The 23,947-nt window shown below is 38.1% G+C and overlaps 2 protein-coding genes across 4 annotated transcripts in view; both read right to left on the bottom strand.

The window, feature by feature from the left end:
• LOC115783986 (serine/threonine-protein kinase pim-1-like) overlaps positions 1–23,947 on the bottom strand; it is a 1,015,907-nt gene that overhangs the window by 886,111 nt on the left and 105,849 nt on the right. The window lies entirely within an intron of this gene.
• Positions 1–23,947, bottom strand: part of LOC115783992 (Ig heavy chain Mem5-like) — a 194,250-nt gene that overhangs the window by 162,487 nt on the left and 7,816 nt on the right. The window contains exon 2 of the mRNA XM_030735028.1: positions 317–610. Within this exon, the coding sequence (XP_030590888.1) occupies positions 317–610 (294 nt within the window). The remainder of the gene's footprint in view (positions 1–316; positions 611–23,947) is intronic.

Raw genomic sequence — 23,947 nt, 5'->3', positions numbered from 1 at the left:
AGGAGAATCCCGCAAAGTGACCTGTACAACATCTGGATATAACTTTGGAGGCTACAACGTGCACTGGATCAGAGAGGCTCCTGGAAAAGGCCTGGAGTGGATTACTTATATCAGATATGACAGTGCTTACAACTATTATTCTCAGTCAGTTCAAGGATGGTTTACCATCTCCAGAGACGGAGATGGTAAACCATCTTAATTATACCTGTCAAATGTCTCTCTCAGAGTTAATTTTCAAAACAAGATAATCAACACACATTCTGAAGGATTTTGTAGAGCTGTCGAACCGATTTTAGTCACTGTGACTCTCGAGCACAATAATAAACAGCAGAGTCTTCAGTCTTCTGGCTGTTCATCTGCAGATACACCTGCTGTCTGCTGTTGTCTCTGGAGATGGTAAACCAGCCTTGGACTGACTGAGAGTAGAAAGAGCCGCTACCATCAGTATAAATGTGTGCAACCCACTCCAGCCCTTTTCCAGGAGCCTGTCTGACCCAGCCCATCTCGTAGTCACTGAATGTGAATCCTGAGGCTGTACAGGTCAGTCTGTGGGATTCTCCCGGCCTTTTAATCACAGGTTTAGACTCAGTCAGAGTCTGACCGTCAACACCTGTGAAATCAAAAGAAAGTAATTTTAATTCAAGCTCTAACTTTTTGAAGACAAATAATAATATTAATAATAATATGTTTTCACCTGCCCAGCAGAGAGCTAAAAGCAGCAGTCCTGTGCTACAGTCCATCATATCAAACTGTGTGTTCACTGACCTTCACTCTCTCTGCAGCCTGATAAGTGAGTGAAAGACATCTGAGTTTTGCATTGACTCCTCCTCACTGTGTGGACTGAGTTGAAATGAGTGTGGACATTGTGTTTGCATCTCATATGTGTTAATAACTTAGTTCTGTCAGCGACAAGAAAAACGCAGAAACCAAAAAGACACAAAATATAAAATTCTGAATGTGCTTAATAAGTCTCAGAGTTTAAAAACAAAAACAAAAAACAAAGCAGACATTGTTTGTACTGGCGTATCAACAAAAAACTGGCATGTTGGGATGACATGTCTGGAAACCTGCCATGAAATGTTTCAGAACTACTGAGAGTATCTGCTGCTATCAGACTCTGTAATTTACTAGATTTACTAAATGTCACAGAATTAAACTGCAAACTCTTCTTCATCCAAGCCTTTGACTTTGAGGTGATTTGTCTCAAGTTGTGAGGAAATGGCCTTGAAACGAAAGGCCATTTCCTGACCTCCTTTGTAAAACCACAAGTTACTACTATTAATTAATTAATTAATAAACAGAAGCGGGAAGTAATGAAGTACAAACACATCATTACTGTATTTAAGTAGAATTTTCAAGCATCTGTACTTTACTTGAGTATTTATTTTTCTGACTACATTTTACTACAATTTTACACAAATATTTGTAATTTCTACTCCTTACATTTTAAAAATAGACTTGTTACTTTATGTTTAACACATTTGAGGGAAGTTGTTCAAACCAATCTGAGACTAAATGGAGGAACAATTACACATAAAAGCCAATATTATTGGTGTATCCATCTCCAGGGTTTATTGCATACAAAGAGCTGAAAGAGGCAAAACCATATAATCAATGCATCAATTATAGTGCTAAACTCAGGGGTTAAAGTGGGTCCAAGCATGTGCACATGTCTGCAAGTTGTGGTCGCTGTACTTCAGCATCCAACTAGCGCAACAAATGAGGAGCATAAATGAAGCAATTTCAAATGCAACATTTCCGCTGGACAGATATCAGCAAACACACAAACTGTTTGCATGCAGATTGTCACACTGTGTATCTGTGAGCTAAAGGTCCAGGTCCTGTAAGTCCCAGAGGGAGAAAAGAATGAGAGATAACTTCACTTAGAGATGGAGAAAGAGAAGAGGAGGACAGGAAAGGATGAAGAGAGGTTACATTTAAATGTAAGGACTGCTTAGTGATATCTGTTAAACTGGAAATTTAAAGCTTACATGTAATGTCCTCATTTTTAAATCTGCTGAAGTTATGTATTTTCATAACTGAGGTACACTAATTTTGTGTTATTCATAGGTTGCATGAAAATACTGCAGTTTAGTGCAGGATAAACAGGTTAGTTTGCTGTAGTGTTGTGTATTTACAGTAAAGCTGTGTTGGACTGGTGCACAGCTGCTGTGGGAAACTCTCCATTACTCATATTCACATTTAAATGGTCATGGTCATTTTCAGTGGTTTGTATCACTGTGCGGTGACGTACACAGTAATAAACAGCTGTGTCCTCAGGCTGCAGATTCTGTCCTGTTACTGTTTGAGCAGAAGTGTCTCTGCTGATGCTGAACTTGTTCTTTAAAGCATCATTTTTGTTAGCGCTCCCACCACTCCAAATAGTGAGAATCCACTCCATTGGTTTTCCTTCACGCTGTCTGATCCAGCCTGTTCCATAGTGAGTCACAGAATAACCAGAAACCTGACAGGTGATGGTCAAAGACTGTCCAGGCTGCACAGCCATTGAGTCTGGCTGGTGGATCGTCTCACTGAAGCACAGATGCACCACTCCCTTTTGAGCAACATTTTTATTTGCATGTTTTTAAATAGATTATATTTAAATCCAATATTATATTTTCTTCTTGACCACACTACTTATCGAGTTTTTTTTTTTTGCATTTATTTTTGTGTGACCATCTTGCAATGTTTTTTAATTAATTTTACAGATCATATAAATCATAAATCATATTTAGTTTATTTTCATGTAAACTGAATATTATATAACAAAGAACCTTATGAAGGATATTTTTCACATTTTCATTTAAATGATTATATTTATCATCAGAACCAAGTACTGAATTATATATTTTTTTTATTGATAGATTTCAGTATTGACTTAATAATATTAACCTGAAATTTATGACCCTCATGTGCTTACAAAAAGGACAGTTACTGACTTTTCTGCTCTGTTGACTCCTTTCTTTGGTGAAATAATCTTTTTCAGAAGACTTTTTTTTCCAGAAGCTTTTCCAGAAGCAGTTTTTTTCAATCTCCTGGAAATCAAATTGATTTCAGTCAGTTATACCTCAGTGGTGGTCTTTGCAGCCAGATTCTTTCACAGGCATTCACTGTTAAAGCTGGTAAGTGAGTCAGTTTTTTTAATTTGGTTATTTCTTTTGGTCAGAATCAGTTTTTATGTTTCCATTAAAATACAAATGCAGCTGCTCTCTGCTGCTTTCTTTGAAAAGGGTAAACTGGCCATGAAGTATTTGTTTTTTGTTTGTGTCATTTTTGTGGGCAGAGACGGAGTAATAAATGTAAGCACACATATAGTAAGAGCAACACACTCCAGTCCTGCCCTACATTTTCATGTTACACTATAATGTAGAATTATTTTTATAGCTGTATAGAGTTGCTCATTATGTTGTTTAATTGAATTATTTGCAAATATTTCTTCTCTTAGTTTTAAGAAAAGAATTATTCTGCAGGTTATATAAAAAAAAGAGAATTTCATATAAATATGTCCTTAAGAAATGAAAGCATGTAAAGACAGTGAACAATGTTCTTAAATTTATCATTTGTTCATGTTATGGATGGGTTTTTACAAGGTTCTTATGTCTTCATTGTTCATATTCACATGTACAGTATGTTTGTTGTTGTGTGTTGCTTGGTATTTGTGCAGGTCTGTCAGTGGTTTGTATCACTGTGTGGTCACGTGCACAGTAATAAACAGCTGTGTCCTCAGGCTGCAGATTCTGTCCTGTTATTGTCACTGTTCCAGCAGAAGTGTCTCTGCTGACACTGAACTTGTTTTTTAAAGCATCATTTTTGCTATCGCTCCCATCAGACCACATGATGAGAATCCACTGCATTTGTTTTCCCTCACGCTGTCTCATCCATCCTGTTGGGTAGCTAGTCACAGAATAACCAGAGACCCGACAGGTGATGGACAACGACTGTCCAGGCTGAACAACCAATGAGTCTGGCTGAATGAGATCAATACTGTACACACCTGTGGAAACAAATCAACATTGTTGTCATTACTCATTTGATTGTTTGACAATACTATTGAATTTACTTTGTGAAGTTTCTCACAGGATCCCGCTGTTAGCAGCAACATCAGTGGTACAAAGAACATGGTTGATCTTGAAGCTGAACTGAGCTCTTCTGTCCTCTCACTGATGCAGTCGCACTTTACTTCAATTAGGAGGAAGTGCTTGATGGTTATTTGAATGAAGGAACTTTGCATTTACACTTATATGTGTGAAATATGTGTAGTTTTGTCTAATTTGAATAAAGGGAGTGTTTTTGCATTTCATTAATTAATTTGAATGTTCAGTGATAGTAGATTCACATGTTAGTATTGTTTAATACTTGCATTGTAAAATATATATTTTTATCATGTGATATCACAGCAATAAAAGCTGCAATTACAGTAAAGTATTACTATAGAGTATGTTATGCCTGACACTGTACATGAACACCTAAAGTTAGTTTCTTTTTAATATAAGAGCAAACTGCTTGTCTCTGTTTATGGTGGTCCAAGAGCTCCTCCACTGGTGATGACATACTATAAATGTTTAGACAATGCAAAGTTTTTGTTCAGGTCTGTTGATGGTTTGTGTTACTGTGGCTCTCTGGCGCAGTAATATACACCAGAGTCTTCAGGCTGCAGATTTTGTCCTTTTAAAGTCACTGTGTTGCTGGAAGAGTCTAATTCAACACTGAACTTGTGTTTTAGTGAATCTTTGACATCACTGTCCCTACTGAGCCACTCCAGTCCTTTCCCTGCAGGCTGTCTGATCCAAGCTGTGTAGTCGCTATCCACAGAATAAGAGACCTGACAGGTGATGGTCAGCTGTTGACCCGGCTTCACTGACATGGAGGCTGGCTGTGTCAGCTGTTCACACTTCACACCTGTAAAAAAGAAAATGTTTTGTGATAAATTATCAAGTGACACTACAAAAGAAGGACTGATCACTATTACAAATATAAAAAGACTCACATCCAGCTGCCAAGAGCAGTAACAGAGCTACAGAAAACATGGTTTTTGGTGAGCAGGATGTGCTGTAAACACCACTTCATGGCCATGAAGGAATTATAGCTGAGCAACAGAGGAAGTCAGTGAGTTTGCATAGAATCAAATATTTAAAGCATCAGTGATGGGAACTGGAACAAAGGTAAAAAAAAAAAAAAGAAAAAAATATATATATAGTGAAAGAATTGAAAGAATAATCGGCTTGGTTGTGTCTATGTTTTCTCTTCAGTATTGTTAACAATGCTGTGCAGGTGTTAGGTGCTGTATTCATTATTCCTCGTAGGGAGGACTAGAGTGTACTTGGATCACAGCTGTTATTTTGGTGAAATAACAGTAGGACTTAATTTGCAGTACTTTTTATATGAAAAAGAGGACACACATAATATGAGACATCCTGTACAAACTGTTTGTGTGTAAATCAATTTATTTCAGATTTCAATATCAGAGGTAAAATTCTTAGTGTCAGTGGAAGAAAATACTACCAGTCACAAAGTTTTTATTAAACACTATTAATGGTGGGATTGTTGCAAAACAACAACAAAAAAGTTTTTATTAGAATAAGTATAATAATTTATTATTATTATTATTATTATTATTATTATTATTATTATTATTATTATTATTATTATTATTATTATTGGGTCTTTTAAAAATATTCAATAAAATTGAACTTTATAAAATAGTGAAAACAAAGGCATTGATCATGCAGCATACATGCAGTGGGGATGAGGACAGTGCAGGATTTTGTGCACCTATTCAAACACCTTCAGTGATTGTGAGTATCGAGAACCAAGCCTTCTTGTCCAAAATCAGTGTCTGACCTCATAAATGCACTTCTGGAAGGTCAAAAATTGCCTTAAACACTCCTAAACCTTGTGGAAAGCCTTCCCAGCACAGTTGAAGCTGTTATAGCTGCAAAGGGTGGGCCGACATCACATTAAAGCCTATGGATTAAGAATGGGATGTCACTTAAGTTTATATGTATTTGAAAGCAGACCAACAAATTGTCATGGTCCTGGGCCGGTGGCCCAGGGTTTTCTTGTTCTTTTGTTTTGGTCTGTGGTTCTTTTCTAGTTATGTTTGGTGTCAACAAATTATGAAATAATTTGGTTTTTTTTGTTATTTTTTTGTTAGTTTTGCTTTTAAGAAATAGATCTTTACTATATCTTAAAGTCTTTTTCTCTCAGAGACACAGGCCCAGTTTGATTTCACTCCAAAATCTGAAAATCACTGGTTTTTCTATCACTGATAAAAAAGAAGCCAAGCATAAATGATGTTCTCTCTGTTTCTAATACATACTGTATCAAACTCTGAGTGTTCTGCCAAAAACACAATGAGACTGGCCATTGTTAAGCATATAAAAGAAAAAAACAACAAAAACTTGGCAGCAGAGGAATGTCCCTTTTGTTTTTGCCCTATAATATCAGTTTTTCACTAGCCCTCTCATGCATGAATTATTAAATTTTGATTACAGATTTTTTTATGCAGTGATTTTAGGGTTCCATAAGGGTACAAAAACATACTGAGAAACAATTTTTTTTTCTATCTCCATCCCCTAAGGAATTATTTTTTTGTACACTACAGTGTACTCTGTGCGCTTTCCTTAAAACAAAGAATTATATGGTAATTTGTTGAAATACTGTGTAAATCTTGAAATAATATCCCAGTATACCTGTATAATCACACCACATTCATTACTAGTCTTTCCTGCCTGTAGTATACCTAATTCTGCCTGGCAAAGGGTGCACTACATACTTTATTCTTGACTATTCTCTCGAACGACTCAATTTATTTCAAATCACTTTATTATCAATTCATATCACTTTAGAAACACACACACACCATCCCTTATCACCATGTACATAGTCACTGAACTCATACTCGCACCCAGTAAGAGGTTACAGAACTCTCATTCTGTACTCACATCCTCATCACTGCCACTATCACCACACTCTTCCTCACTTGATTCAGGAAACTGCCAACTCTATAACTATGTACTCCTGTCTCTTGAAGCTCTATAAAATATAAAGAAACAAAACATTTTCAATGCATAAAATATGCATTGAAAGTGCAAACATTCAGTGATGACTAGCTAGAACACAGTGGAAATAGCACATGCACATGGCCATGTAGACATGGCCATGTGCATTATGGTCACTACAGTGTACACATGGAAAATTAGTATTTTCTCCAAATGAAAAATCAAAATTGAGATATTTCTTGGACATTATGTTACCTAAGATGCTCATTAGTCTTATTTTATTTTTTTACCTTTAGTGGATTCTTTTATAGAAGGTAGATGCTGGGATAGCTAAGGTGCCTGATCTCTTTTTGTCTCCATCAGCCATCTTGGAATCAGTGACCCCTGTAGCCCTCTCAAAGGATTTTCAATGGGGTTTTTTTGTATGAAAGGGTGAAATAGCACTACCTGCTGTTGACTATGTGGACCAGTGCCCAAGATTTTATGTATTTGAAGAGATAAACAACTTTTAATCAGCTGTACACTGTAGTCTCATCCATGCATGAAAGGGCTAGACACTATAATACAAATAATAAAAATAAGAGGTCAAGAAGTCTTCACTAAAAATGTCATCATAGATAATGATAATGATTTTATTAGATTAGATTCTTAAATCATGAATTCCATCAAAACAACCAGACTGTCTACATTCATTTATTTTTTTCCAATGAGAACAGAGTGGATCTGTAAGTTTAAGAATTTATCATATCAAGAAGTAACATTGTCTTTCTTTTTTACTCTTATTTAACATGTGTGGTTGTGTCTTGCTGAGTATTTATGCATGTTTGTATCACTGTGACCCAAAGACTCACACAGTAATAAACAGCGGTGTCCTCGGGTTACTGTTGTCACTGCTCCAGCAGAAGTGTCTCTGCTGGAGCAGAACTTGTTCTTTAAAAACCTACTTTTATCAAACCTGAGGCCCCACTGATGAAAAATCCAGTAAATCCTCTCAAACCCAAACTGTTGCACAGATATTATCAAAGAGTAACTGGCGACCCAACAAGTGATGGTCAAAAACTCTCCAGGCTGAACAACCAGTGAGTTTGCCAGGATGAAATCAATACTGTACACAGCAGTTGAGTGTAGCTTTACTTGTCTCTGCTTTATAAAAGCTCCTGTAAATAAATCCACACATTCATCATAATATTCTGGGTATATTTGTATTCCTTTTATACAAAGTTCAAAGATCATTAGATCTGTGAGAACATAACCATGATTTATAAATTTATTGTATGTGTGGTTCAGTTCAGTAACAGCAGGGGTTATAGTTTGTGTTATTTATTTATTTATTTTTGCATTTCCTACTTGCACAATGACCCGTGTCAGAGCAAAATGTCTTGTTTTATTTGGATTGTGGACCCAGACCTTCACAATGTTGTCTCTTTGTATATTTGTAGATGGCTGAGATGAGAATAAAGTTTGGATTGACTTTAACTTTAAATATCGGCTACTTCAGTCTTCTAGCTAAATTCATGCATAAAGCTCGAGCCATCACTGTTCCAGCTGTTTTCTAAAGGGAGAGGCATGACACTGAATTTCCTCTACTGTTCCAACAACAGCTGCAACATATGTCCAAATTCTATGCATATGTTCCTCTAAAAATTGTGGGGTTTTTTTGTTTTTTTTTTTATTCCTCCTGGCACATGGAGGATTTTGTACAGCTGCTTAAACAGCTCCAGTCACTGTGGATCTCGAGCACAGTAATAAACAGCAGAATCTTCAGTCTTCAGGCTGTTCATCTGCAGATACAGCTGCTCTCTGCTGTTGTCTCTGGAGATGGTAAAGCGGCCTTGGACTGACTGAGAGTAGTAGGTGCTGCCCCCACCAGTGCTAATATAAGCAATCCACTCCAGCCCTTTTCCAGGAGCCTGTCTGACCCAGGCCATCCAGTAGCTGCTGAATGTGAATCCTGAGGCTGTACAGGTCAGTCTGTGGGATTCTCCTGGGCTTTTAATCACAGGTTCAGACTCAGTCAGAGTCTGACCATCAACACCTGTGAAATCAAAAGAAAGTAATTTTGATTCAAGCTCAAACTTTATGAAGACAAATAATAATAAAAATAATAATATGTTTTCACCTGCCCAGCAGAGAGCTAAAAGCAGCAGTCCTGTGCTACAGTCCATCATATCAAACTGTGTGTTCACTGACCTTCACTCTCTCTGCAGCCTGATAAGTGAGTGAAAGACATCTGAGTTTTGCATTGACTCCTCCTCACTGTGTGGACTGAGTTGAAATGAGTGTGGACATTGTGTTTGCATCTCATATGTGTTAATAACTTAGTTCTGTCAGCAACAAGAAAAATGCAACACACAGAAACCAAAAAGACACAAATTATACAATTTTGAATGTACTTAATAAGTCTCAGAGTTTTTGTTTTTTTTCTTAAATAACAAAGCAGACATTGTTTGTACTGGCGTATCAACAAAAAACTGGCATGGTACAAATACTTCATTACTGTACTTAAAGAGAATTTTCAGCCATCTGAAGATGCTTTACTTGAGTATTTATTTTCATTTTTCTGACTACATTTTACTACAGTTTTACAGAAATATCTGTATTTTCTACTCCTTACATTTTCAAAATACACTCATTACTTTAGGTTTAACACATTTGAGGGAAGTTTTGATTTCAGATCACTGCACCTTCAAACTTCAAACCAATCTGAGACTAAATGGAGGAACAATTACACATAAAAGCCAATATTATTGGTGTATCCATCTCCAGGGTTTATTGCATACAAAGAGCTGAAAGAGGCAAAACCATATAATCAATGCATCAATTATAGTGCTAAACTCAGGGGTTAAAGTGGGTCCAAGCATGTGCACATGTCTGCAAGTTGTGGTCGCTGTACTTCAGCATCTAGCTAGCACAACACATGAGGAGCATAAATGAAGCAATTTCAAATGCAACATTTCCGCTGGACAGATATCAGCAAACACACAAACTGTTTGCATGCAGATTGTCACACTGTGTATCTGCTAGCTAAAGGTCCAGGTCCTGTAAGTCCCAGAGGGAGAAAAGAATGAGAGATAACTTCACTTAGAGATGGAGAAAGAGAAGAGGAGGACAGGAAAGGAAAGGATGAAGAGAGGTTACATTTAAATGTAAAGACTGCTCAGTGATATCTGTTAAACTGGAAATTTAAAGCTTACATGTAATGTCCTCATTTTTAAATCTGCTGAAGTTATGTATTTTCATAACTGAGTTACACTAATTTTGTGTTATTCATAGATTGCATGAAAATACTGCAGTTTAGTGCAGGATAAACAGGTTAGTTTGCTGTAGTGTTGTGTATTTACAGTAAAGCTCTGTGTTGGACTGGTGCACAGCTGCTGTGGGAAACTCTCCATTACTCATATTTTCATTTACGGCTCCTGTGTGGTTGTATGTTGCCAGTTGAGCAGCGGTTTGTATGACTGTGAGGTAACGTGCACAGTAATAAACAGCTGTGTCCTCAGGCTGCAGATTCTGTCCTGTTATTGTCACTGTTTGAGCAGAAGTGTCTCTGCTGATGCTGAACTTGTTCTTTAAAGCATCATTTTTGTCAGTACCCCCACCACCCCAAATAGTGAGAATCCACTCCATTGGTTTTCCTTCACGCTGTCTGATCCAGCCTGTTCCATAGTGAGTCACAGAATAACCAGAGACACGACAGGTGATGGTCAAAGACTGTCCAGGCTGCACAACCAATGAGTCTGGCTGGATGTGATCAATACTGTACACACCTGTGGAAACAGAAATAAACATTAAAGCCATTATTCATTTATTTATTTAGCATTTGTATTTAGGGTGTAAATCCACCAAAGTTTCTCACAAGATGCAGCAGCCAGCAGCAGCAGCATCAGAGCTACTGAGAACATGGCTGATGGTGAAAGTGAACTGATCTGAGGTCTTCTGTCCTCTCACTGATGCAGTCACACACTTTACTTCACAATTATGAGGAAGTTCCTGATGGTCATTTGAATAAAGGGACTGTATTTGCACTTGAAAAAAATCTATGTGACTGATGAATGATTGGACATATAATTATTTATTTATTTTAAACTTGATCTCTAATTTTCAGCCTCATCAATTCTGAAACTCTAATATTAGTACAGATCTCAAGTCTGCAGTGGCTTTCCTCAACTGTTGCTTGCTACTTGGAATCAATAGGATAGGGTGGAGCTATAATTTGCACTTTTCAATCACCACCTTTTAAATCCTGCACAAGATGTAACGTGATCTTCTCGATAGTCACTGTTTGCAACACTCTTTCTACAAAAATTTAAGAGGATGAAAAAGGTGCACTAAATTACAACAGAATTCCAGCCAAGGGGTGGAGTGCCCATTCCCAGAACGAGTCCAGAATGAGTTTCTGCCCCAAGTGGAGTAGGGAGCTCACTCCCATCATCTTCCCTGCAGCCACCAGAGTACGTTTAAGAGATCCAAGTTTCGCACTGACTCCTCCTCAAAGGAAGGACACTGTATAGTCAGAGTGGACTTCCATTTTCTACCATCACGTTTGCTTATGCAATGTTTTAAATTAGACTGTTTCAAATTAGACTGTTAGCATGCAAGTACAGGCCATCATAAAAACAGCACACTTCAAACAATTACACTGATCGTGCAGCTGACACTCAAAAAGTGTCTTAATTAATTAATTAATCTGACTATTCAGTCTTTTTGAATGTGTTCAATAATGTGAGACCTCTTCAAAGGATCCAATGTTAACGCTGAAGCAGAGATAACTGACATACTGATTCTATTTTTGACTGAAGTTCATAAATATTGATTGTTTTGAATATGTTAGCTTTGTTCAGTACTTGAAAAATAGCAGTAGTTTTTTTTTTTTGTTATCATGTGATATCTCAGCAGTAAATAGTGATTTGTTCTTTGAATGTGTGTTGAATTTAATATTTGCACTGAAAACATCTGTCTGATGGAGACTCTAAAAGATCACATGACCAGTGTTTGGGTTGTTACTCAAAAAGAGTAACATTTATTTTTCTCAAAGGTAATGCAGTATGCAGAGGTGGAAAGTAACAAAGTACAAATGCTTTGTTATTGGACTTAAGTAGAATTTTCAGGTATCTGTACTTTACTTGAGTATTTATTTTCCTGACAACTTTTTACTTTTACTCCCTACATTTTTACACAAACATCTGTACTTTCTACTCCTTACATTTTCAAAACAGGCTCGTTACTGCAGGTTTAATGCATTTGAGGGAAGTTATTACTTCACATCATTGCACACTTGCAAACATCAAAATGATTTGTGCATAAATGAAGGTAACGATAACACATGAAAGACAATCCTATTGCTGTATCCATCACTGGGACTTTTCATATATAAAGAGATGAATAATTTATGCCTCATTTACAGAGCTATATTCAGGGTTTAAATTGGGTCGGAATGGTGCACATGTCCACAAGTTGTGTTCACGATACTTCAGCATTTAGCTTTTTGTTTGTTTGTTTTTTTTTCATATTTTGAAACATCCTGCGAATCAAATTGAGGTATACTAACTTTCTGTTATTCACACAGAGGCTGTGGTGTTCATGGTCAGAGTTGGGATACATCAAGTGTAGCAGAGATGAATTTGAATGTAAGCTGATGATGTTTAGATTCATTCACTGAATTCCACCTTCATATCAACTCTATACTGTCTGTAATGTATTCTGCCAGTGTAAGGAACAGAAATCAGCCAATATAGCTTGTGAAACATCTGCTTACATTGTGTTGCATTCAGTTGTGTAAACCCACAAAGAACAAAAGCAGCACAAGTCAGCTTATCATAGCCTGTACACAGAAAACATTTATGGGAGCTCACAGTAGAAATGACCTCCACCAAGGAAGTTATGTTTTTTTGCAGCATTTGTGTGCATGTCATCATTCTGTTTGAAAAAGGTTTTATGAATAAATTCTGATAAAACTTTGTAGGAGTGTAGATTGGGGGCATATTAACAAGCCTTTAAAATGTGGTTTATATCCTCTAAGGTCCTCAAGACCATCTTAAAGATTTACTGGCTGATAATTCACAAAAAGCCTCATAACTTAGGAATTATGATTCTTACAAGTATGGTGCATTGTCAACATATAGAAAGTATCCATTTAAAATATCATGTCACATTTAACCTCTCATAGACCAATAGACATACAAATTCAAAGTGATAATAGTTTGCATCCAAATTTCATCACATTTGACCTCTGACCTCAATTTTACATTTCACATCTGCCTTTCTTTCACGTTGACCCAAAAATGTGTTTATCTTTAAAGAAAAGATTGTCAAGAGAAAGAGAATGAGCTGCCTGGTTAGTTAGAAACATACTGTAGTATAATATTATATAATAATCTCATTACTTATATCCAGTTATTTACAATCAACACCTATTATCATTACCTGCTGCTACATAATGACTGTGTAATCAAAGTAAATATCTGCCATGCTGCCCTTATGTGATTTTTACTGAACTTCTTAAAGCACCTTTAAAAATAGCAAAGAAAGCAAAATGAATATTCACAAAATAAAATACTATTCCCTTAAAAGTAAACGCTGCCCAGAGAGGGAGCTGCCTTGGTGGAAGTTTGTGCTCTTGGAGGGCTTCTTGTTGTGAGTTGTGATTCTTTTCCCCACCCTGAGCCACTACAACAGATCTCAGGGTTCCCCCACCTGCTGAATCCCACTTTAACCCCTGACTGCAGTCATTCTTCTGTTCAGGTGTGGAGACAAAAAAACAAAACAAAACAATACATTGTGTTCCCATGTACTAATATTATTTTATTAATATAGCATTAGGTTGAGTTAACGTCACACAAAAATAGCTGCTAGAAATGTCCTCCAAATAGCTACTTTTTACTTTCTTACCTGGAATACATTTCAGAGGCCGTACTTTTTCATTTTTACTTAAGAAAATAAGTACTTTTGCCAGAGTATTTTTTAACACAAGTATCTGCACTTCTACTTCAGTAAAGGATGTCTGTATTTTTGTCACCTCTGGCAGTACATTACTTAATTAATCGCTGGAGAAAGTAATTCATTATGCTACTTGTTACAGTACTTGACCTCAAACGCATTATGACATCACAAACAGTCACCAACATAAACCTGAGGCTGAGGCAGCACAGTTCCCTGTGCGACATTTTTGTTTTTACGTATGAATGCAAAACGACAATACCGAGCAAAGCTGAAAACCAGCTGAAAGACACTCCAAGTGTGCGATTTGTCAGGTCAAAATTCTGAAGTTAAATTAATCAACCTCATCTGGCCAATCGGCTCTAAATTCAGATTTTTAAACCCCAGTAAGAACAAAAAGAAACTCACTCAAAGCAGAGAAGAGCAGAGTTCATCGCTAAACCGTTTATTGAGCATCTACAAAAGTGCAGGTTCAACAAAAACAACAAAACGTAAGGAGCAGCCTGAGATGTCTGCAAGTCTCAAGCTCAAAGAAACATACAAAGACAAACGGACTGCCAGGGGCTCCTCTGACTCCCCTAATATTGAGAGAGCAAACATTTCATATGCAACACACAATGTATATATAATATTGAGTGTAGCTACAGTACAATGCTACAAGCCTGACTGTGGCATAAAGCACTTGTTTTTGTCCTGGATGCAGTTTGCATTTAACCATCACATTTTGTCCTTTTGTGCAATAAAATAATTTCAGTATCTGCACTCCTGCAAAGCTGGAAACTGCTCCATCACTTTCCTCCTCCAACTGAAATCAGCTTATTGTAGCATGAGTGCAAAAAGAAAAAAAAAAAAAAAAAAGCAAGTTTATTTATTTATTTATTTTCTTGTTTTATTTCCTTTCTATCTACCTGGTGTGCAGATAACTTAAGAACATTAACAATATAAATAACCACTATACTGTAGTCTTAATGTATAGTATTTACTAGATTTTGTAAAGTAACATGCTTCATTATAGCATCACTAAAAAATGCAGTGTGACTACAGTAAAGCATTACTTTGTAACATGTGACACCGGGTTCTCATTAATGTAAAGGTTAATCTGCTCATTTCAGTTCATAACTGTCTGAGAGCGCCTCCTCTGGTGACTTTATGCTACCAGGATTCAGGCACTGCAGGGTTTTTGTTCAGGTCTGCTGATAGTTTGTGTCACTGTGGCTGTCTGGCACAGTAATACACAGCAGTGTCTTCAGGCTGCAAATTTTGGCCTGTTAAAGTCACTGTGTTGCTCGAAGAGTCTAATTCAACACTGAACTTGCTCTTTAGTGAATCTTTGACAGTTGTGTCCCTGCTGAGCCACTCCAGTGCTTTTCCTGCAGGCTGTCTGATCCAAGATGTGTAGTAGCTGCTCACAGAATAAGAGACCTGACAGTTGATGGTCAGTCGTTGACCCGGCTGCACTGACATGGAGGCTGGCTGTGTCAGCTGTTCACACTTCACACCTGTCAAAAAAGAAAATGTTTTGTGACAAATTCTCAAGAATTACTGCAAAAGAAGGACTGATTATTAATACAAATATAAATAAACTTACATCCAGCTGCCAAGAACAGTAACAGGGCTACACAAAACATGTTTTTAGTGAACTGGATTTTCTGTCAACACTACTTGACAGTCTGATATGAAGGTTTTATAGCTGAATAACAGGAAGTCAGTGAGTTTGCATAGAATCTGATATTTAAAGCATCAGTGCTGGGAACTGGAACAAAAGTAAAAATACGAAAAAGTAGCACTAACAACAGCTAACAGGGAGCTGAATTCAGTAATTTCATGGCAAAAAAGACTAACCCTACTGTGTCCCTAAGAAAGAATGATGTCTGAACTACTTGCAGTGTACACTTGTTTTTAGCTGGTTGTGTTTATGCTTTCTATTCAGTATTGTTAATAATGCTGTGCAGGTGTTATGTGCTGTGTTTATCCATCATAGGGAGGAGAGAACTGTACTTGGATCACAGCTGTTAGGTGGTAAATGACACTAGGACCTGTGGTACATTGTATATGAAAAACAAAGATGGAAATGAGGGAATATGAGAACCTTAAGTTACAACCTCAGACATCCTTATTTATTCATTTATTTGTTTATTCATATAATTCTGGAAAGCTTTCTTTGTCAGAATAAATAAACACCAGATTCTTTAGTCATAAGTCAACAGCTGCTGTCTGTTCTAAACCAAGCTGGGACTAACTTGGAATAACACGCGTAAGCACTGTCATATCTGATATAAACAATCCACTTCAGACATTTTCCTGCAATCTGTCCCAGTCAGTGCATGCTGTCATCACCAAGTTATATCCAGAATCTGTGAGATTCTCCTGGTCTTTTAACTGCTGCTTCAGATACTGTCTGTCTGAGCAGTAGAGCTGGTAGACATCCAAACATTTGCACTGAGGCCTCCTCTGACCACGACTTTGTTTAACAGGAGTTTGAGCAGAAACGTGAACTAAAGTTCAATAAGGAAGAGCTGTAATCACTTATCAGCCTGCTCTCCTGGGTTTCCAGCTGTTAGTCTGTTCTTTACATCACTTCCCATTTCTCACACTGTCTCAAACTCAATACTGACATCATTACTCTAGTCTAATAATTTTCTTGCCCGCCCTCTGCGAGCCAGAATCTGCATGTTTCAAATCTCTGTACTCTTCTGTCATTCTGCATTTCAGGCTGTCATTCGTGTAACCACCTTGTCTCCATCTCTGCCTCACTCAGCGACTCATCCACGCCTCCATCTTCATCTTCCATCATCTAGACTCCAGGACATTGTTCCTAACATCTATCACCTCTGGGTTCCTGTTCGGCTACAGTATTCTTGATCATCAGAGTCCAATCATTAAAAATTTTAACTGAATTCTGTGGCTTAATGAATCACATTCACTTCTTCCAAATTCAAACATTAAATTGCAGCAATTGCTGATCTAGTTGTTTTTTAGACAGAGAGATTTGACACCGACTGCTCTCTAGTGTTTTGATAAGAACGGCAACATTAATGTCTAAATTCACTGTGTCAGTGATACTGCAACTGTGGTTTTAGCAAACAAACTGTTTAACATACACTCACTGTTAGCACTGGGATGTGAGTCCATTTTTCATTTGGTTATTTCTGATGGAAAGAATCAGTGTTTGCATGTTCATTAAAACCAGATACCAACAGCTGTCTGGTGTTGTATTTGGAGATGTTGACTTAGCCTTCAACGTTTTATTTTGTGTCATTTTGGTGGGTCAGTGCTGAGAAGGTGTAATAAATATAAACACTCTCATACTGTATGTGTTAGCAGCAAACCACCCAGGATTCACTGAATTTGAATCCAGAGAGTGTGATGATCAGTCTGTGGGATTCTCAAGACCTTTTTTTTCACAGACTTAGTCAAGCTGTCAGCACCTGTCAAAGTAAAACTGCCATTTGCTATGAGCTGGTAATTTATAAAAAGACAAACACAAGTCAGTATGATAAAAGTCTTCAACCTGCTCAACAGATAAAAGCAGTCCTGTCCTGCAGTCCATACTGTTAAACTGTGAGTCCTCTGCTCCCTGTCTGATAAGTAGAAGTGACTCTGATTTTCACACTGACTCCTAATTGCTGGTTGCTGGTTCTGAACATGGTTTTAGCCTGTCATGTGCTGAACCTTGACAACTGCACTTCATTTTATTGTTAGACTATAATGTAAAATTATTTTCATAGAGTTTCTGATTTTCACAATCACTTTTATAGCATTACTTTTATGGTATCTGGTATTTCCAGGGGTTTACAGTATTTGTTCAGAGTATTTGCGCAGGTCTGTCAGTGGGTTGTATTACTGTGCCTCTCGTGCACAGTAATAAACAGCTGTGTCCTCAGGCTGCAGATTCTGTCCTGTTATTGTCACTGTTCCTGCAGAAGTGTCTCTGCTGACACTGAACTTGTTCTTTAAAGCATCATTTTTGCTATTGCTCCCATCATACCACATGCATAAAATCCAGTCCCATGGTTTTCCTGCATGTTGTCTGATCCAGCATGTTCCATAGCTAGTCAAAGAATAACCAGAGACCCGACAGGTGATGGTCAGAGACTGTCCAGGCTGCACAATCGCTGAGTCTGGCTGGATGAGATCCATACTGTACACACCTGTGGAAACAGACATTAACATTATCTCCATCATTCATCTGAATATTTAGTGTTTCTAGAGATTATTAGAATGAATCCATTAAAAGTTCCTCACAGGATCCAGCAGCCGGCAGCAGCATCAGAGTGAACATGATTGCTGTTGAAGCTGAAATGATTTGAGCTGATTGGTTCTCTCACTGAAACACAGATGCACCACTCCCTTTTTAGTGACACTTTTATTTCCATATTTTTAAATAAATTATATTTTAATAAATATTATGACTGGACTGCATTTCACTTTTTTAATGTCAGAGGTCACATTTACTATAGTGTGACCTTCTATTTATTTAAGTAAACTTGACATGTTTTTAATTAATATTATAAATATGCAAATCTATTGTTCTCATACAAATTGTCATGACAGTTAATTGATGACCGTGTGTACTATTCATGTAGAATTGGGGAAAGGCTGAAATCACTGAAAGACCAGGACCTGACCTGTAGCTTTAAATAGTTTGCAGTTGTGCTGTGATAAGGCAGCTATTCAGTGTTGTCCCATCCACTTAACCAAAAATAGTTTCTTCCACTTAAAACACTGAATCCAAGTGAGATAAATAACCTGCTGGGACATGTAAACATGCATCAAGACAAAAGCAGCAGTTCTGCCCTTTAGCCCATACTGTTACACTGTGAGTCCACTGCTGTCTGTCATCGTTGCTTTTATTAAAGAAGCAGAAATGAAAGACATCTGAGTTTCACTCTGACTTTTCCTCATTGGAAGGATCAAGATGGGAAGAAAACTTGGACAAAATTTTAGTGTATTTCATACTGAACGCTGATAATTTAACTACACGGTAATGGTAGGTCATAGTATAGCTATAGTATGAATGAATTATTTTCTGTATAGAGTTGATGATTGTGTGTTTATAAGAGATGACATATTTGCATGGACCACCTTCTGCAGGTTTTAACCTTAAATAGAAAAAAAAAAATCAAAGAAAAATATGTTTTCTATTGTATTATTATATTTTCCCATACTCAACAAACTCCGTATCTCATATCATGATTATTTTTTTTCTTTACAGGTTGTGAGTTGCTGGTTGCTGAGTATTTGCACAGGTCTGCTAGTTTCTGTCACTGTGGTATACAGTAATAAACAGCTGTGTCCTCAGGCTGCAGGTTCTATCCTGTTATTGTTGCTGTTCCAGCAGAAGTGTCTCTGCTGACACTGAACTTGTTCTTTAAAGCATTATTTTTTTCAGCACTCCCATCAGACCACATGATGAACATCCAATCTGTTTGTCTTCCTTCATGTTGTCTGATGCAAGAATAACCAGAGTCCGGCTGGGTGAGATCAATACAATACACACCTGTGGGAGCAGAAATCAGCATTGTAGCCATTATTAATTTGATTATTCAGCATTTCTACTGTGTTTAGTTGCATGAATCCAGCAGTTTCTCACAGGTTCCAGCTGTTAGGATACAGAAAACATGGCTGATGATGATGCTGATCTGATGCCAGCTATTCTGTCCTCTTACTGATGCCATCACACACTTTACTTCAATTAGGAGGATGAGGTTTGAGGATGAAGATGTCTTTGAATAAAGTGAGTGTGCATTTGCAGTTGAATAATTAATTTGGATATTCAGTGTTAAAACAGATGGGCACATAATTATTTCTATATTTTTTTAATTCTTTTGATTAAAATACCTTTTTAAAAACACCTGAAGAGAAATCAATAATGTTTTTTTCCAGAATTCATTTGAAAAGGATTCAAATATGTTTGTTTGTCTTTGCATTTTCCACAATGAAATTTAGCATTGCAGTGTTTTTAGTCAGTGTTCATATGTGTAGTTAATAATGTGAGAGCTCCTCACAGGATTCAGCTGACAGTATTTCAGAGCTACAGAGAAGATGTCTTATGTTGATGCTGATTCTGTTTGTTTGTTTTGACTGAAGTTCATAAATGTGGTTGTTTCTGACTTGTGAAATAACTTATTTTAGATTATGCAGTATCACAATATTAAACTGTGCTTTTGTTATTTAAAGTTAAGTTAAAAATTCCCAATGAAAACCTAAGAAACATGACCACAGTTGGTTTCTCCTTACTGCAAACATAAACAGTTCAGTAAAATGTTACTTTGGAACACGTTTACACCCAACGCTGCCTGAATCTGTCTTATAGTCAGTTTCTCATGAATGTCAAGGTAAACTGCTCATCTCAGTTAAAGCTGGTCTGAGAGCGCCTCCTCTGGTGACTTCATGCTACAGACGTTCAGGCACTGCAGGGTTTTTGTTCAAGTCTGCTGATAGTTTGTGTCACTGTGGCTCTCTGGCACAGTAATACACAGCAGTGTCTTCAGGCTGCAAATTTTGGCCTGTTAAAGTCACTGTGTTGCTCGAAGAGTCTAATTTAACACTGAACTTGCTCTTTAGTGAATCTTTGACATCACTGTCCCTACTGAACCACTCCAGTGCTTTCCCTGCAGGTTGCCGGATCCAGTGCGTGTAGTAGCCGCCAAGCGAATAAGAGACCTGACAGTTGATGGTCAGTCGTTGACCCGGCTGCACTGACATGGAGGCTGGCTGTGTCAGCTGTTCACACTTCACACCTGTTAAAAAAATAAATAAAATACATAAAGTTTTGTGACAAACTCTCAAGTCATGTTACAAAAGGAGAAATGCTGGCTATGACAAATGTAAAGAGACTCGCATCCAGCTGCCAACAGCAGGAGAAGAGCTACAGAAAACATGTTTGGTGAATCTGATGAGCTGTGAATCCACCCCACGGTCTGATGAGATGTTTTTATAGCCAAATAGGAAGTCAAGTTTGCATAGAAGTGAACATAGAAGCCATCAGTGCAGTTAACTAAAGACAGTCTGAGAAACTGATAGTAATGTATGCTGTGTCAAACTCACTCACTTGTAGCACATTGATGAAACCAGTGATTAATCCAGAGACTGAACAGGTCAGTGTAGATGATTCTCTGGGTTTTTTTAATCATGGGGTAGACTGGGCTTTGCATTGTCTGTTTCCTCTAAAGGCAGTTAATCTAAAATGCTTTATAATATTTTGGCCCTCAAACAAAGTGGGCTGCAGCTTAAAATATTTGTTTTCAAAGAGAAGATTTATCTGAAGTGAACTGATTATTGTTTCACTGTCTACATAGTCAACAACAATTCAGGACAATTGACACTGACAATATAAAATAAACCTTTGGGTAGGATAAAAAATGAAATAGTTTTTGTATTATATTTCTACAGGGGTTGGACAATGAAACTGAAACACCTGGTTTTAGACCACAATAATTTATTAGTATGGTGTAGGGCCTCCTTTTGCGGCCAATACAACGTCAATTCATCTTGGGAATGACATATACAAGTCCTGCACAGTGGTCAGAGGGATTTTAAGCCATTCTTCTTGCAGGATAGTGGCCAGGTCACGACGTGATGCTGGTGGAGGAAAACGTTTCCTGACCCGCTCCTCCAAAACACCCCAAAGTGGCTCAATAATATTTAGATCTGGTGACTGTGCAGGCCATGGGAGATGTTCAACTTCACTTTCATGTTCATCAAACCAATCTTTCACCAGTCTTGCTGTGTGTATTGGTGCATTGTCATCCTGATACACCGCACCGCCTTCAGGATACAATGTTTGAACCACTGGATGCACATGGGCCTCCAGAATGGTTCGGTAGTCCTTGGCAGTGACGCGCCCATCTAGCACAAGTATTGGGCCAAGGGAATGCCATGATATGGCAGCCCAAACAATCACTGATCCACCCCCATGCTTCACTCTGGGCATGCAACAGTCTGGGTGGTACGCTTCTTTGGGGCTTCTCCACACCGTAACTCTCCCGGATGTGGGGAAAACAGCAAAGGTGGACTCATCAGAGAACAATACATGTTTCACATTGTCCACAGCCCAAGATTTGCGCTCCTTGCACCATTGAAACTGACGTTTGGCATTGGCACGAGTGACCAAAGGTTTGGCTATAGCAGCCCGGCCGTGTATATTGACCCTGTGGAGCTCCCGACGGACAGTTTTGGTGGAAACAGGAGAGTTGAGGTGCACATTTAATTCTGCCGGGATTTGGGCAGCCGTGGTTTTATGTTTTTTGGATACAATCCGGGTTAGCACCTGAACATCCCTTTCAGACAGCTTCCTCTTGCGTCCACAGTTAATCCTGTTGGATGTGGTTCATCCTTCTTGGTGGTATGCTGACATTACCCTGGATACCGTGGCTCTTGATACATCACAAAGACTTGCTGTCTTGGTCACAGATGCGCCAGCAAGACGTGCACCAACAATTTGTCCTCTTTTGAACTCTGGTATGTCACCCATAATGTTGTGTGCATTGCAATATTTTGAGCAAAACTGTGCTCTTACCCTGATAATTGAACCTTCACACTCTGCTCTTACTGGTGCAATGTGCAATTAATGAAGACTGGCCATCAGGCTGGTCCAATTTAGCCATGAAACCTCCCACACTAAAATGACAGGTGTTTCAGTTTCATTGTCCAACCCCTGTATTTCTGCCTCTCACAGTGTCTCTCTGGAACAGTAATGAACTGCTGTGCCCTCAGTCTTCAGGCAGTTCATCTGTAGATGGGTTTTAATGCTGGAGTCATCTCTGGAGTTGGTGAATCTGACCTTCATGTTCTCTGGTGTCCTCCCTGCAGACAGCTAAGACGAGCATTGGCTCTCCCTCACAGGAAGAAGAAAACAGTTTAATTAAAACAACAGCAATTAAACATAAACTTGTAGTTCTTCTTTGGGATCTCTCTACATGATAAAAATAAGTGGAGCATTTTATTTCTTTGTTTTCATGATAATGGTCTTGTGAAAGTGTGTGTGTGTGTGTGTGTGTGTGTGTGTGTGTGTGTGTGTGTGTGTGTGTGTGTGTGTGTGTGTGTGTGTGTGTGTGTGTGTGTGTGTGTGTGTGTGTGTGTGTCACAGATCTGTTTATAGAGCAGTTTGTGTAGAGTATCTTATTGTCCTTGGAATCAGTGCTTTGGCGGCAGAGGAAGACGTATGAAGGCAACAGCTCTGTAAAAAAGTTGTTTCTTATTCTGCGGGTGAAGATTTATTTTGTCCTAAAACATCAACCAGACAGCTGTGCTGCTGACATAGAGTGATCAGGATGTATGGTGTTCTTCTCAGATGGCTGAAATATAGATTTATGAGCTATATCATGTGCTTCAAATAATGTACCTTGGCATACACATCTCACAGGACCTGTGGTGGTCTTGCCACACCAGCTCCACTGCAAAGAAGGCTTGCCAGCATCTCTACCACCTCAGACGTCTAAGAGACTTCAGACTGCCCTCCAAGGTACTGTGGAACTTCTACACCTGACATCTGATTTGGAAACAGCACCAAGCAGGACAGACAAGCTCTTCAAAGACTAGTGCATTCAGCACAACACATCATTTGGACTGAACTTCCTAACCAGCAGACCGTCTACTACAGGTGGTGCCAGACAAAAGCCAGAAAGATTGTGAAAGACCCCAGCCATCCCAACTATGAACTCTTCTCTCTGTTGAGGTCAGGGAAGCGCTTTCGCTCCCTGAAGGCTAACACTGAGAGGCTGAGGAGGAGCTTCTTTCTGCACGCTATAAAGGAGCTGAACTAGGACAGCTGACAGTCTAGTGCTAAACTCACCCGACTTATACGATCACATTTAATTGGAAATGTATTACAATGGGACCAGATTTTTCATCTGAGATAGGCAAAAATTTGACTTGTATGATCTGATATAGTTGAAGATTTTATTGGAATTAAGGTTAGGAAAAATCGGGACTGCGGAAGCCATCCGACCAGAGCGAAAGTCCGATTTGTGCAACTTTGACTTATTACTGTATTTTGATTCTGAGCA

This window comes from Archocentrus centrarchus, chromosome 8 (genome assembly GCF_007364275.1).
Source record: "Archocentrus centrarchus isolate MPI-CPG fArcCen1 chromosome 8, fArcCen1, whole genome shotgun sequence".
In the NCBI taxonomy this organism is placed as follows: Eukaryota; Metazoa; Chordata; class Actinopteri; order Cichliformes; family Cichlidae; genus Archocentrus; species Archocentrus centrarchus.
The sequence above is the reverse complement of the archived record's forward strand: the minus strand, read 5'-3'. Positions and strand labels throughout refer to the sequence as shown.